Genomic DNA, 15,281 nt, shown 5'->3' with positions numbered 1-15,281 from the left:
TCGTTTTGTTGGTTGAATGGTAACTAACTATGGCCTTCAATGAAAGGAGAATTTTTTGCTCAGGTACTGCACATGAGGAAGCTGATTAAATTTTAATCCAGTGGCATTTTAAATTCAACGTTTCCGGGACAAATTTGCCAAAGGTCGAGCCACATGACATCGACAAAGTAAAATTAAGTTTTGGTTTAATGACAAAGTCACAGTAGGGTAAATTAAGATTTTATTTGAAAAGATTCACACAAAATGATAATGTCACCTACTTCAAACTCTTACATAAAAAAAACAATACAGCATGCACTGTCAAAAATTGAAAAATTTGACCAATTTGTACTAAATCAGAATTTTAACATCAGATTCTTCATGAAAACAATAAGGTAAAGCTGCAAAACTGTTTGATGCTTTAACATTGCGAAAACTGATTTCAACATTTACGATGTGCATCGCATGGATCAAAACTCCACTTAGAGACAAGACGCGAGAGTTCTAAAATTAAACAAAGAATATCAAAGGGACTAGCCATGGAATGTATGCAGCAAGAAACAACGAGTCTTACGATGGCGGCGGCGGTAAAAAAAAAATCAAAAGAGAATTCTCCTTGATTTCCTCAATGAATCCTGGGCCTTTAGCGGTAGTGACGAGGCGGTGGGCTGTGGTTGGAGGATCTCCTAGGTGGACTATGGCGTGACATGCGTGGAGGGGACTGGTAGCGAGGCGGCGGCGATCCTCGGTAGGGCGGGGAAAAGCGGCCTCTGGACCTGGAGCGGGACCGCGAGCGACCCCAGTTGGGGGTACCCCTATCCTCGTAGACGCGGATGTAAGCGGTCTCACCCTGCAAACGAGGACAACAGTGAATGTGTGCTCCAGTGGCTGAGGCCGGAGGGGGCGGCGTATCACGGGGTCTTCCACTCACTTGGTGAGAACGGAACTCTGTGCGATCCAGTCGGCGTAATGCATAATCCATATCCTCTCGGCGGAGGAATTCCACCACGCCCTCACCGTCCCGCTGTACGTCGGCAAAGCAGACGTCGCCTGCCTCGCGCATGTGATCTTTCAGATCCTGCCAACTGCCACTTGGTGGTAATCCTGAGATGGCAAACACTGATTATGAAACTAAAAAGGTCTAAAAGAAGAACTTGCTACTCAACCGCATTTGGGGGCGTTTGTCTACTCAAGTGAGGCCCTACAAGAATGCTGACTAACCCTTGAAACGACCAAATTATCAACAGGACTGAACTTTGACATTTAGGGACAACTGTAAAGACCTAAACTACAAAGGGTTAAAAGCTAAGCTTGATAAGGATAAAGTTAAGACCTACCAGTCACTGGTATGGTGATTATGCAGATTTCAGTAACTCTGGCCAACGTGAACTCCATTTAAGTCACCTTGACCTTCCGGTCTGCCACACAACTTCCTTCAATCTGCCATCAGTTAGACCTGCCTTTGATTTGAGCATTCGTCTACTAGTCCCTGTCTTTTGGTCTGCCATGAGAGTGATTGCCTAAAATGTGTGACTCCCAACAAGTGCCTTCATTCTGCAGCCCGCCTTGAGAAACGTCAATGACTGCAATCCACTTTTCTACTTGTCCCCTTGAGCTGCAGTCCGCCATCAGGGAAGAAAACCATTTCCTAAGACTTGGTTCGCTCATGTTTTTAGTGGGCCCTTTGTCTTTCAGTCCGCAATTTTTAGGATCTACTTGTGATTCATGACGTCCAGCTTCTTCTGATGTCCTCTCTATCAAGAAAGTCAAATACCCACACAAAATATAGGACACTATTCTTATGAATGAAAGAAAAAAATCCGCCAAAGATTCCCAGTAGTCTCTTCGGCCCACCGTTAACACAACGGTCCGCGTATGATTTATGACATCTTCTACTCGTGCCTTTGTCCTCCAGTCCGCCAAGAAAGAATGATCTGACTACAACCCTGGACATCCATCCACCTGTCCCTTCCTTCTGACGATCTCCCTATGTAAGCGAGACTATCTGGCTGCAGTATACAAATCAGACGATCTTGAGTGAATGAAAAACATCGGCTGATAACGGCATGTTCTTCTTTATACCGGGCTCATCCTTCAGTCCATTTTAAGCAATCGTGACTATGACTTGTGAAATCTATCGAACCTTTGTCCTCCAGTCCGCCATTAAGGACCAAGGAAATCTGCATCTGAGTCGGGTGACAAATCGCTATACGTCCACATTCCTTAAAGTCCTTTCCTCCTCCAGTCCGCCATGAAAGAGCAAGCAAGAAGGATGTGTTTATGATTTAAAGGTTTCTCTAAGTCCCTTCACACTGAAGTCCGCCATGGGAGCAAGAACCATCCGTCTCTGAATGTCCACTTTTCTACAAGTCCTTTTGTCCTGCGGTCCGCCATAAAAGAATACTTGACAGTGACTGTAAATCCACTTTCCTCTTAGTCCCTGTATGCCGCCTTGAATGAAAGAAAAATATCTGCCAGTGACCTTGGATGTCCCTTTTTGACCTTCCGCCTGACTACGACTTTTGACGTCCGAATCCTTGATTGCTATCCTCCCGTCCGCCATTGAAGGCCAAGGGGGAACACACTGCCAACAATTCTTGCCTTGCATCCTACTCGTCCCTTAGTCAGTCGGTCCGCCATTAGATACGAGTTCCTGCAATTGCTGACTTCTAACCACAAGTCCCATTTCCTGTTGTCCGCCATGGCAGGGCAAGAGACACCCGAGACTCTGCAAGTCCACTTCCTAGAGGTCCACTTGACATCCAAGGGCTACTAGTAATGGGCTAGAACTGTAGATGTCCACCTACCGGTCACTACAACACGGAATTCAGACCTCCGTGTTGGGGGTCCAAATCTTCCTCTGGGTCCTCCTCCTCCTCTATCACCACCACCACCACCACCTCCCATTGGATTAAATTTACTAGAGGATCGAGGATACTCCACACGCAGTTTGGAGTCTCCATATCCATATCCATTCCTTCCATAGACCGCATCATCTGCATCCCTAAGAGAAGAGAGCACAGAACTCTTTACCTCGGTGGGCCGGTTGCCGACTGTTGAGGATCCACTTCCTGTTGGGAGTCACTTGAGGTGCTAGTATTAAAAAATAAAAATAAAAGAAACCCAATGAGGATGAAGCTGGATCCATCCCCAAAACTCACCGTGGGTCTTCAAATCGGATAAAAGCAAATGGGATAGTGCCTCGGTTGTTCTTCAATTCAATCTCACGGATTTTTCCATATTTGTAGAAGAGATCCTCGATGTCCCTCTCCTGGACGTCCATAGGAAGATTCCCGACATAGATCCGGCCTTCGGACATGGTGAAGGAAAAAGATGCACTGCTGCTGACACAGAGAGGGAATGGAGGGCACCTGTTGACTTTAAATTTACTTATTAACTTTGTAGCAGTAGTTGTTATCCTAATGAGTCCAATCCTTCAATTTCTAATTTTAGTCACAGATTATTAAAAAAAAAAAAATTAAAACAAGGCTTTGTGTGATTGGATAAAGAGCTCAGGACAAGGGGGATGATTCAGACCTGAAAGTTTTAAAACAGCACTTCACTTGAGACTATTATTGATTATGGGTTATGTTAATGAATTTAAATTGACTCACCAGTTTTCCTGGTTTGGGTAAAGAGTGAATAATCATCATTTAATCATTAACTATCAATACATGAACTGTTAAACCACAAAATGGGCCAAAGTTCAACGTTAATTACAAGTTACATTAACTTAGAACACAATCATTAAAAGCATTAAAAGGTCCTGAGACTTGGGTGGGGCGATGTCAGGAATTACAGCAGAAGGAGTGACAAATGTAGCATTTACAAATTTAACGTGAAATGAATAAAATGCAAGAAGAAACTGAGACGTGGTAAATGTTTGACTGGGTGCTCAACAAACGTGGCTATGGCCGACACGTTCACAAAAAGACGTCGGCCTAGCAAGACTTGAGGCGTGGCTTACAAATAAACTCAAGCTCGCGTCGCTTTGTGCTAAATGTAGCCTCACATTTCAAAATGCGCGCATAAAATAGAAATAGGAAAACGTCCGAAAATAACACAATAAAAGCGAATGGCGAGGCGCGAGTGCAGGCCCGGTATTGTTCGTGTAACTGCTTTTCTTTTTTTTTTTTTCGACCTAGCGTCTTATTTGCGTAACGAGAGAACCGACCAGTACGTGTTAGTTCACGCAAAAATAAAACACATTTTTACATGTTGAGTAATTACCGTTTAGAATGAACCCCACCTTTTACGATTTGACGCGCTTCCGTGTCAGGTAGCTAGTTAGCAGCCTTGACTAGCACAAGAGCGTCAATGACTTCTTCTACGGTTCATTCCAGGCGGAAATGAGAAGGGACCGCTCTTCTTCTACAGCTCATATCCGGTGGATGGACGTCAACGCTCTCGCAGTGCTGCCACCCTCGTAAGGGGCAGCTTTTGTTTAAAAAACGGAGAGTGCTGGATCAAAACGACACATTTTACCGTTTAGTTAATCGTTTGATTATTGGTATAAAATACCAGTAGCGCCAAAAATGTTAACACAATAAACCCCTTGCTGACTTGCCACGACAGATAAAATCTTTTGCATAAATTTCCCTTTTATTCATTTATTAACTTTGTAACTTAGTGTTACTACAACACCTTTAAATTTAATATTAGTTTTGTTTCTATTTACCTACATACCACTGGGGGTCTGCGATGCATTTCTTTATTTCTTTCTAACCCCGCGATCAGGATATAAATAGTAGTGAAATAGATGAATGAATTATAATCTTTACCCGTGTTTACTATCTTACGCTGCTGCAATCTAGTAGTTTTGATTTCCCCTGTGGGAACCACTAACTTTATTTTCTATTTTGACTTTATTCATCTATTTTAATTACAGATGTTATCTTTGTTCGAGACAGCCGGTCTTCAAATTAATTGGCATGTTTAACTAAGGTTTTATTCAGGAAAAAAACAACATTAGTCTACTATGTACTACTTGCTGATGTCATATAACACCGAAGGGTAAACGTGTGTATAAAGTTTTACTTTTTGACGTCATTTGAAGCTTTGGTTATTTTTAAGCGGGTGGGAGGGATGTTGCCATTACATAACATGTCCGACCATGAAGGGACCACCCCCATCTTGAGAAGAACATTATGCAAGTCGCCAAGTAAAAGGCAAACACAACGTGCCAGTTCCATCCCGCACAGACGAAAAATAATGTCGTGTTCCAACAGGATCCTCTCCGCTCTCGTCCGGGCCAACAAGGCTGGCAAGCTGCGCTGCCTCTCGGCCACGAGGTGCAGGTCCACGGCGGCGTCCACCCAAGAGAAGGAACAGCACCAGCAGCAGCAGCAGATGGTGGACGGACGATGCGCCGTGGTGGAGGCTGAGCCCGTGGAGCTCATCAGCCCGGGCAGGAGTTTCCAAGGCGGGCAGCCGCAAAGCAAAATCAGCGTGGACTTCAACAACACAGAAGAAGCTTACAAAAGTAAAGACAACGCGGAGCTGCTCAGGAGTCTGCTGGTTTTCAAGCTATGCACCGTGGACATGTTGGTGGAGAAGAACAAGGAGGTTAGGCAGTCGCACCTTTTTTTTTTTTTTTATCACGAATCAACCATTTAGCTAAGAAATAAGGATTTTATTTAGGATATTATTAGTAGCCTACACAACAATTTAATTCTATTATTGTAATAAGAATTATATTTTCACTAAACTAAATCATTTGATTTATTGTTGCCATTTAATGGATTAAATAAAAATGAAAAACTTGATAATTTAATTATATCAATGATTTATTCAAATGAAATATTTAAAAAAATTCACTTTACATGAATCTGACTAGTTAACTTAGTTAAATAATGTTACTATCATTAATTTGAGTGATTGTTTCTACTATGCATTTTCAAATGACTAATAATTTAAATATATCATGTATTCATTTATATATTTTAATTTCCAATAAGATAGAACATGTTATTGTAAAGATAAGTTTGACTTGGCTTTGATTTTTTTTAAACTTGACCACTTTGTTGTTCAGTTTCCTTTGTTTGAACATGCACGTGTTTCTACTGTTCAAATCCCAGCAGGAACAGTGGTTGCACCCATATGGCAAACATTGTCAACAAGAACAGACTCATGCATAACATGTTGCGCAATATGTGACTAACTTATAATGGAAAGCATATTTGTAAACATTGTTACATATTTACAGTTGATGGATCTGAGCAAGAAGGTGCTGGGTAAGTGGCTCTTTGAGAAGATGATGAAGATGACCTTCTACGGTCAGTTTGTGGCGGGCGAGGACCACAACGCCATCAAGCCGCTGATCCAGAAGAACCAGGCGTTCGGCGTGGGTGCCGTGCTAGACTACAGCGTGGAGGAGGACCTAACGCAGGAGGAGGCCGAGAAAAAGGAGATGGAGTGAGTTCTTGTTTGACTAGACGCGGTGGAATGTGTTCCTTATTTATCCCCGTCACGTGCTGCTGGTTGAAACTAAGCGTGCCCATTAAAACGCCCATGTGGTGCAAGTTACGCAGTTATGTAAGCAAAGTGGGTTGGGGGGGGGGGGGGGGGTCTTAGTGGATGTAATTTGTGCAAAACACAACAAAAACATATTTTAAGGTTAGAGTTAATAACATACTATTATTTCCTCTAATCACTTCTTATCACAAGCCGCATGTTCTTCTTCCTGCATCACTAAGCACATGTTTGCTCTGCACAAAAACAAATCATTTGCTCACATGACGCTCTATTGGCTGGTCCGGACAGACCCCTCTCTTCCGATTGGCTAGTTGGAATCCTACGAGACAGAACAGAACTTGGCAGAATGACAATGCTGATAGCGACTATCATAATAGTTATTTTCATAATCTGTAATGATTCTTTGTTTTTGCAGTTCGTGTGTGTCTCAGGCCGAGAAAGAAAGCCCAGGTGAGTTGTGTAGAGTTGTTGTTGGGCTGTTCCTGGATAGTTAGTCCAGACTATGGTATGTTGTGTCGTGCAAACACGCGATACTGCAGCGATAGGCTATATTTGGAGGCAGGCAATGACGAAGTCCACGCTTGTTTCTGAGAAGAAGTTTGGTTCGGGTTACATGAATGAAGGAAGCAGTATCGTATATTATGTCTTTACCAAAATAGTAAACACATCTCACTTTAGTTTAAGTCGATGAGAAGTGCAACCACAATAATTGAAACTGATTAGCCATTAATTTTCATGATTTTTTTTAAAAATGATAATCAAACTTCAAGAATAAAATACCTGCTTCTGATTTGTTTTTTGACAAATTCCCCAATAATTGTCCATGTTGGCTGTTTTAAACCAAAATGGACCATTTTCTGTTTAATTTTACAGGAAGCTAGCATGCTAGCATCAAACTTTGACATATTGGTCAAACCAGATCATTTTTTTAAAAGAAGTCTTAGCTGGTCAACTCATGTATCATATTTTCCTCATAGCTGCTGATCACCGTGAGAAGAAGTACAGGGCCCATCGGCAGTTTAGCGACCGACGCGGCGGCGTCATTAGCGCCCGAACGTATTTCTATGCCGACGAGGTCAAATGCGATAACCAGCTGGAAACTTTTATCAACTGCATCAAAGCCTCAGGTAATAACAAATAGTTGAATCGATTTCGACTCCAGTATGACTACGACTTTACTTTCAGGTGGAGCTTCTACTGATGGATTCTCGGCCATCAAAATGACAGCTCTGGGACGCCCACAGTTCCTTGTGAGTGGAACACAATGTTCTCTATATTAACCCAAATGTGTTTATATAATTGGCCCTGAGCCACCAAATTGGTAGCATTAGCACTATCTCATTCACTAATGTTAGTTTATCTCGTTAAGGTAGTCAATAATTGTCCATTTATCTCTTGGCGGTATGTCACAACTTTTTTTTTTTACGATTATACTTTAAAGTTCATTTATCAACCCCCTTACAAAATAAAAAGATAGCAGCTTGTTGTACAACAATAAAAAGAAGTAGAAAAAGCTGCTACCAGAATGACAGTATTTTTTTATATTTGTTTTGTGTCTTTTCTTCGGACAGCTCCAGTTTTCGGAAGTTTTAGTCAAATGGAAGCAGTTTTTTAAGTTCTTGGCAGCCCAGCAGGGGAAATCAGAAATGACAGCTCTGGAGCAGAAACTGGAACCGGAACAACTCAAAGTGCGTGTAGAGGAATGCTCATGCTAATGAATCCGTGAGCGTATTTGAATATTTTTGTTTTCATGAGAACATGTCTTTTTAGGAGACCTTGACCAAGATGGGTGTCGCTGCTCAGGATGACATTGACAACTGGTTCACCGGAGAGAAGCTGGGACTATCAGGGTAAGAAGAAAATAAATTAATAATGAATTTATCCCAGTTATTAATTCCTTTGGAATTCATTTTTATTTCCAGAACCATAGATATGCTGGACTGGAACAGTTTGATAGACGACACAACCAAAATCTCCAATCTTCTCATGGTGCCAAACCTTCAGGTAAATCTAAGATGGAAGCAAGGGGAAATAAGAGTTTTTTTAAAATAGCCAAAATTATTTTGTATGACAGACGGGGAAGCTTGAGCCCCTGCTGAGCACATTCACAGCTGAAGAAGAGCGACAAATGAAGCGAATGCTGCAGAGAGTCGATGTTCTGGCCAACGTAAGGAGGACAGATCAGCTCATCTTCTCAGATCAGGAATATTTCAACATTTCTATGCTCTTTCTATGCAGCACGCCATGGCGCACGGCGTGCGGCTCATGGTGGACGCCGAGCAGACCTACTTCCAGCCCGCCATTAGTCGACTGACCTTAGAAATGCAAAGGAAATTCAACACGGAGAAGCCCATCATCTTCAACACGTATCAATGCTACCTGAAGGTCAGATGTCCTGCTACTGTGTTAGATAACTTTTAAGTATCTGCGCTGACAAACTAAAACGATTCCAGGAGGCCTACGATAACGTGACAGTGGACGTTGAGCTGTCTCGGCGGGAAGGCTGGTACTTTGGTGCTAAGCTGGTGCGCGGGGCCTACATGTACCAGGAAAGAGCCCGGGCAGAGGAGATCGGTTACGAGGACCCCATCAATCCCGACTATGAGGCCACCAACAGGATGTATCACAAGTGAGCAAACCTTCCTGTTCCTCCAAGAGGTCTTTCCTACCACTTGTTTTTAACTGTATAGTTTTCTCGTAGATGTTTGGAGTACCTACTAGAGGACATCGAGCACGGTCGCAAATCAAACATCATGGTCGCCACTCACAACGAGGACACGGTCAAATTCACTTTGGAGAAGTACGTCGCCTTCTCAGCTCTCGGAACGTCTTGACGTTGCGTAACCAGCACATGTTCTTTGGCAGGATGAACCAGATGGGCCTTTCACCCACTGAGAACAAAGTCTACTTTGGACAGCTGCTCGGCATGTGCGACCAGATCAGCTTCCCGCTAGGTATGTCCTAACTTCTAGCTAGGCCCCTCACTGATACTAACAATAAAACAACCATATAGAGGATTGCGTCACACTGTTATGTGACCACTGAAGCCAAAGTGGTTTCACCTTCAGACGAGAGGTGGATGGATGGATGTCTTATAAAAGGGGCCTCGCTACGCTATCATTAACAGTTACAGTGCTAGCCTTACGTTAGCCAATCATGAACCCATGTTACAAATAATGACTGGATTCACTGGTCGCAGGTTCAGAGATCACGGTGACTTAACCAAAACTTTCGTCCTCAGGTCAAGCGGGTTTCCCGGTGTACAAATACGTTCCGTACGGACCAGTGGATGAGGTCATCCCTTATCTGTCCCGCCGCGCTCAGGAGAACCGCGGCTTCATGAAGGGGTCACGGCGGGAGCGCAGCCTACTGTGGAAGGAGCTCAAGAGGCGCCTGCTGGGGGGGCAAATCTTTTATAAGCCTGTCTACTGAGTTGCAGAAGCACCAGTTGATGCAGGCATTCGGCCATTTTGAGCATAGACCTCCATTTTGGGCTGATGGGGTTATTAACTTTTTTAGAAGACCTGTGAGACTCCATATTTTTTTATAAACAAGTGACTATTGTCCTCATCGGCCCTTTGTCACAAAAACGATTATGACAGGAAGTGGTAGCTTCATTGTAAAGTGTTTAAATGTTAGATACTGCTTGTTTTGTTCTATTGCCGTCAGTAACACGCACAAGATTAATGACGAAGTGAAGTTAATGTTGCAACATGGGTAAATTGTTTTTAACTTTTTGTACGTGTGCTCACTTCTTTTACAGCACTTGCCGGTTGATCACAATTTTGTACAATTGTAAAATATTTTTTTGATTTAAACAATAAAATTTTGGAAAAGACAATATGGGAGGAGGCGCGTGTGGTATGTGTCACTGCCTCAGCCAATCAATGGACAGGACAATGGAGGATTGTTTGACCCCATGTCTCACTCCAACACCCGATACGTGTCAGCGCTCATTCAGGTAATCTATTCTAGTTACTATAGGCATTGCCAATCAATAAACATTGAGACGGAATTTTTTTTACGTCCACGTCAGAACTCATTCAGGTAAATGCATGCTTAAAATCTGGTTACTGTTATTAATCCCATTTCAAAACAAAAGCATATCTATTATTAAATGAGAAGTTTTACTAAGGGAAAAACAAAACGTCCATATGGAAATAACCAAACCAACTTTTGATGACTAATTTGAACAGTTTAACCTGATATAATGTGAAACGTGACTCTTTCCGCTCCCAACTATAAATATGTTTGAAGGGTAAACATGAGGGTTGCGTTTCACTCAGCTCAGCCGTATCAGTGTCTCATTTATCCATTCCTGTTACTCTCTTTGTGTCGCTCCCTTCGGGTTTCTCCCTCCCTATAATCATTCTTATATTCTATTTTTTTTTTCAGGTTCTCCGATTGGACATCAAAATGCTGCACATGACAGGAAACAAGTGCACCACTATAACGCGAGGGCTCATCCTTTGGCTTCTATTGATCCACATCTTGGTTCTACTATATTGCTTGATGTTGCCAACCCATGAAGACTTCAGGTAATGTTGGAGAAAAAATGATCACAGTAGAGATTAGCAGTTTTGGCTTCAACTTGTAGAAAGAATCTCTGTGTGGTTTCCAGAAGTTCCAAAGATGACACCTGTCCCCTCAACATGGCTACACCACGCAACAAGAACCTTCCCCGGTCTTCTCGAAGGCTCCAGACGGACACGTGCTCTCCTTCGGTGAACATCATGTTCATGAAGACACACAAAACTGCCAGCAGCACACTCCTCAACATCCTCTTCCGCTTTGGAGAAAAACACAAACTCAAGTTCGCCTTCCCCGACGGCCGCAACGACTTCTTCTACCCGTCGGCCTTCAGCCGCTGGCAAGTGAAGAGCTACCGACCCGGCGAGTGCTTCAATATATTGTGCAACCACATGCGCTTCTGCCCAGGGGAGGTGGCGGCGTTGTTGCCACCCGACGCCACCTACGTCACCATCCTGCGTGACCCGGCTCATCTTCTGGAATCGGCCTTCCACTACTACCACAGGGCCGTGCCCTTCACCTGGAGCATAGGCGCTGACGACAAATTGGAAGAGTTCCTTAGGAGTCCTCGGACCTACTACAGGGCTCACGCCTACAACGCCTTCTACCTGAAGAACCTGCTCTTATTCGACTTGGGCTCAGACAACAATCTGGATGCGGACCATCCCGACGTGACGGAGGCCATTCAAGGTTTGTCCAGAAGGTTCCACCTGGTGCTCATTGCGGAATATTTTGACGAGTCGCTGATCCTGTTGAAGGAGACCCTGTGCTGGAGCATGGAGGATATTTTGTTCTTCAAACTTAACGCTCGGGCGAGCTCGTCTGTCTCTCGTCTGACCCCGGAGTCCAGGGCCCGGGCTTTGGGATGGAATGGCGCCGACTGGAGGCTCTATCGACACTTCAACGCTACCTTGTGGGACAAGGTGGAGACCTACGGGCGAGAGAGGATGAAGCAGGACGTGGCCGAGCTCCGACGGAGGAATGCCCAGATGAGAACATTGTGCTTGGAAGGTGGAGAGGCGGTGAAAGCGCCGGACATTCGAGACCGACGCTTTCTGCCCTGGCAGCCCCTGGGAGGGAAGTCCATCCTGGGATATAATCTGAGGAAAGACATCCATCCCGACTTGAGGAGCATATGTGAGAAGATGCTCACGCCAGAGATACAATACTTGGCTGATTTGGGGGTCAGCCTCTGGCTTACACGACTGTGGGGGTGGTTGAAAGATGCTATTTACTGGGGCCCGGCCATTTAGTTGGCTGGGCAATTTAATCGGCCTATATCAGGACTTTTTCATTTTACATCAACATCTTACAACATTTGTCAAAATGACATCCAAATAGAACTACCTAAACTGTCAGTGTCGGTAATGTATGGTCAAACACTGACTCCTAGTGGATGTTAAACAACATTGCAGGCGGAGTTCCGTGACTAATTTACCAGATATCTTCGGCAACATAGCGTGAGTCATATTTAAATGTTAAATGTAAAAGTAAAAAAGTGTTCTAAAAATTGTTTTTTTTTGTTTTCAAAAAATAATATAAATATGGAATATGCATATGAAAATAATTAACTGATTAATTTCATTAAGTATAAATATAATAATAAATTGTATAAAGGGCTAAATAATGTATAATGGGCTAAAATACTCAATCCATTCGAATGAATAGAGGACAAAAAAAAACATTTATCCGCACTTACCAATTCTACCAATTATGTCCACTCAAAACGAATTTTTTCCCAGTTCAGGCACAAAGAAAGATGTAATTTCTCCTAAATTGAGCACCAAGCATAGGAAAAGTGCTCTAATACCATGATACCAAAGCCAAAAACAAATCCAATTATTTCTCACTTCCTGCTTCACTTTCCCTCCCACTAAGAAGCACATGTAATTTGTGGCAACACTGATTGGTCACCAGTGCAGGCAGAATGGCATTTAAAGAGACAGATCGCCAGGCTTTTGTCAGTTGGATTATTCTCACTCAACTTTAAAAACCTAACACAGGAAAACAAAATTGAAAGCGTCATATAAGTGTGCATCATAAAGTTCTTGACCCTAAAGAAAAGGAAGTTGCATTGGCCGGGAATCGAACCCGGGCCTCCCGCGTGGTAGGCGAGAATTCTACCACTGAACCACCAATGCATACATACATGCGCTTACCATACCTTTTATAAAGAAGAACACGTAAAGCTGTAGGACCTAAGAAACTCAAACTCAGCAACTCTTAGGCCGTTGCAGGCAAATTTGTCCACTGAGCCACCACTGCTGATCTGTCATAGCAAACTCCAAGAGTTGTCACAATTTGTCTCCCTTCCCTACCTTCTCCCATGTGACCTATGAAGTTTCTCCTTAGTATAAAACACAACTACAGAAAAACGGTACAAAATAATTCATTTTTACCGAATCAGATGTTAAAAAGAAGCGTTGCATTGGCCGGGAATCGAACCCGGGCCTCCCGCGTGGCAGGCGAGAATTCTACCACTGAACCACCAATGCTTGGCTTGCGAAAATGTACTGCAATATTGCACTTAAAGTCAACCGAATCTAGGAAGGGGCGCGACAGCAGAAATTATAACGCGAAACCACGTATGCTTAGATTAGTCCTCATACCACAGTCCTAATGTTAAACGTCTTGAATTAGTAATTTGATTCGGAATAGGAAGTTTTAGCTAAAGCTAATACGTTTAAGAGTGGGTTAATCTCTATCAACCCTTACCCGACCCATATGTTGCCTTATACGTATGTAAACCAAGCTTCAGTTTAAAACGACGTAACTGTCAAGCCAAAAAGGTTGAAAAGTTTTGTTGCATTGGCCGGGAATCGAACCCGGGCCTCCCGCGTGGCAGGCGAGAATTCTACCACTGAACCACCAATGCATTTCTGAAGTGACGTGGACAATTTCTCAACTTAAAGTAAACTGGACCTGCGCCGAGGTTAAGTGCGAGAGTAGAAATTAAAACGCGAAGCCACGTATACTTACATCGATAGACTTACCACAGCCTTAATGCTAACCTCTACCTACCCCTTCAAGATACCGTACACCTATTGAAAATACAAACTTGTGCTCGAACGATCGACTTCTCCTCGTTAGTATAGTGGTGAGTATCCCCGCCTGTCACGCGGGAGACCGGGGTTCGATTCCCCGACGGGGAGTACCTTTTTAACTATGTGAGAATATACAAAGATCTGTTCCTTAAATTTTGCTGGCATAAAATTATATCCATCTCCTGTACCGCCTTTCCCCACGAGAGTCACGGGCATGCTGGAGCCTATCCCAACAGTCATCGGGCACTAGGCGGGGAACACCCTGGACTGGTTGCAGCCCAGTCGCAAATTGGGAGTGCTCAATTGACCTACCATGCATGTTTTTGGGATGTGGGAGGAAATGGGAGGGTGCATAGTTGCGTACATGAACGGAAATACTAGGTCCGAAATTCACTCCTCGTTAGTATAGTGGTGAGTATCCCCGCCTGTCACGCGGGAGACCGGGGTTCGATTCCCCGACGGGGAGATTTGTTTTTAATAAGTTTCAATTTCTTTTTGTTCAATATCTGTATGGATTTCTTTTATTCAATTGCTGTATTCTGTAAACAAAACTACATTTTCACACATCAAAAAATAAAAAGTAAGTTCCCTGACCGGGAATCGAACCCGGGCCGCGGCGGTGAGAGCGCCGAATCCTAACCACTAGACCACCAGGGACCATGTTGACATGTGCATTATTTCTATATATATCCGTATCTAAAAGAAGTGGATGCACTGAAAAATCAGAAATTAAAATCAAAACCCAGATTTATACACTCTTACTTTCTAGTCAGAATTCTGAGATTTAATTTAGTCGAATTTTGAAGTGAGGATTCTCACTCTAAAGTCAGAATCTTGACTATTCGCAGTATTGAATTCTGAGATTAAAATCAGAATTCTGAAATTTCAATCAGAACCCTAACTTGTAAACTCCGACTTTAAAGTCAGAATTCAAAGATTAAGTGAGAATTGTGACTTTAAAATCAGAATTTAATTCTGAATTGAATCCCGAGATTAAAGTTAGAATTCTGAGATTAAAATAAGAAATAGAATTTTGAAATGAGTGTTTTCACTGTGATGTCAGAATCCTGAGATTAAATCAGATTTATGAAATATAAATCTGAACTCTGACTTGTAAACTCTCACTTTAAATTGAGAAGTTTCATTATTTTTAAAATCCAATATGGCCATCCGATGGTTTTTATTTTGTAGTATGGGCCATACATTTCTTTTTTCAAAGTCTTCTTAATGTGCTCAATGTGTCTTGCCTACATG

The 15,281-nt window shown here is 43.0% G+C and overlaps 3 protein-coding genes, 1 long non-coding RNA gene and 6 other non-coding genes across 13 annotated transcripts; 4 read left to right on the top strand and 6 right to left on the bottom strand.

Annotated features, from left to right (window-relative positions):
• Positions 1-202: 202 nt before the first annotated feature.
• Positions 203-4,373, bottom strand: srsf9 (serine and arginine rich splicing factor 9). Of its 4 annotated transcripts, none has more exons than XM_037266794.1 (5): positions 4,229-4,373; positions 3,141-3,320; positions 2,787-2,983; positions 911-1,083; positions 203-829 (listed from the first exon to the last, which is right to left on the bottom strand). In XM_037266794.1, exons 2-5 carry the CDS (start codon positions 3,296-3,298, stop codon positions 623-625), a joined length of 735 nt encoding a protein of 244 aa, XP_037122689.1. In that variant the 5' UTR covers positions 3,299-3,320; positions 4,229-4,373; the 3' UTR covers positions 203-622. The 4 variants fall into 4 exon arrangements, with proteins under 4 accessions (XP_037122689.1, XP_037122688.1, XP_037122690.1 ...); XM_037266793.1 differs by having other exon boundaries at positions 4,210-4,340; XM_037266795.1 differs by having other exon boundaries at positions 3,141-3,323; positions 4,210-4,318.
• Positions 4,374-5,165: 792 nt separating this feature from the next.
• Positions 5,166-10,023, top strand: LOC119131633 (proline dehydrogenase 1, mitochondrial-like). The gene is made up of 14 exons (XM_037266242.1): positions 5,166-5,544; positions 6,185-6,393; positions 6,869-6,903; positions 7,431-7,580; positions 7,639-7,703; positions 8,025-8,141; positions 8,224-8,303; positions 8,376-8,457; positions 8,528-8,620; positions 8,692-8,838; positions 8,907-9,082; positions 9,155-9,253; positions 9,319-9,407; positions 9,695-10,023. The coding sequence occupies exons 1-14, from the start codon at positions 5,191-5,193 to the stop codon at positions 9,883-9,885; spliced, it is 1,887 nt and encodes a 628-aa protein (XP_037122137.1). The 5' UTR covers positions 5,166-5,190; the 3' UTR covers positions 9,886-10,023.
• LOC119131638 lies at positions 5,222-12,843 on the bottom strand. Its single transcript, XR_005099691.1, has 2 exons — positions 12,683-12,843; positions 5,222-6,772 (listed from the first exon to the last, which is right to left on the bottom strand). It is a non-coding gene; the product is annotated as an uncharacterized LOC119131638 (long non-coding RNA).
• gal3st1b (galactose-3-O-sulfotransferase 1b) lies at positions 10,560-12,403 on the top strand. Its single transcript, XM_037266247.1, has 2 exons — positions 10,560-10,991; positions 11,075-12,403. Exons 1-2 carry the CDS (start codon positions 10,870-10,872, stop codon positions 12,234-12,236), a joined length of 1,284 nt encoding a protein of 427 aa, XP_037122142.1. The 5' UTR covers positions 10,560-10,869; the 3' UTR covers positions 12,237-12,403.
• Positions 12,844-13,053: 210 nt separating the features above from the next.
• trnag-acc lies at positions 13,054-13,124 on the bottom strand. Its single transcript has one exon. It is a non-coding gene; the product is annotated as a tRNA-Gly (tRNA).
• A 283-nt stretch (positions 13,125-13,407) lies between these two features.
• Positions 13,408-13,478, bottom strand: trnag-gcc. The gene has a single exon. It is a non-coding gene; the product is annotated as a tRNA-Gly (tRNA).
• A 309-nt stretch (positions 13,479-13,787) lies between these two features.
• Positions 13,788-13,858, bottom strand: trnag-gcc. The gene has a single exon. It is a non-coding gene; the product is annotated as a tRNA-Gly (tRNA).
• Positions 13,859-14,063: 205 nt separating this feature from the next.
• On the top strand, positions 14,064-14,135 carry trnad-guc. Its single transcript has one exon. It is a non-coding gene; the product is annotated as a tRNA-Asp (tRNA).
• A 286-nt stretch (positions 14,136-14,421) lies between these two features.
• On the top strand, positions 14,422-14,493 carry trnad-guc. The gene has a single exon. It is a non-coding gene; the product is annotated as a tRNA-Asp (tRNA).
• Positions 14,494-14,612: 119 nt separating this feature from the next.
• trnae-cuc lies at positions 14,613-14,684 on the bottom strand. Its single transcript has one exon. It is a non-coding gene; the product is annotated as a tRNA-Glu (tRNA).
• Positions 14,685-15,281: the final 597 nt, after the last annotated feature.

This window comes from Syngnathus acus, chromosome 12, assembly GCF_901709675.1.
Source record: "Syngnathus acus chromosome 12, fSynAcu1.2, whole genome shotgun sequence".
Classification (NCBI taxonomy): domain Eukaryota; kingdom Metazoa; phylum Chordata; class Actinopteri; order Syngnathiformes; family Syngnathidae; genus Syngnathus; species Syngnathus acus.
The sequence above is the reverse complement of the archived record's forward strand: the minus strand, read 5'-3'. Positions and strand labels throughout refer to the sequence as shown.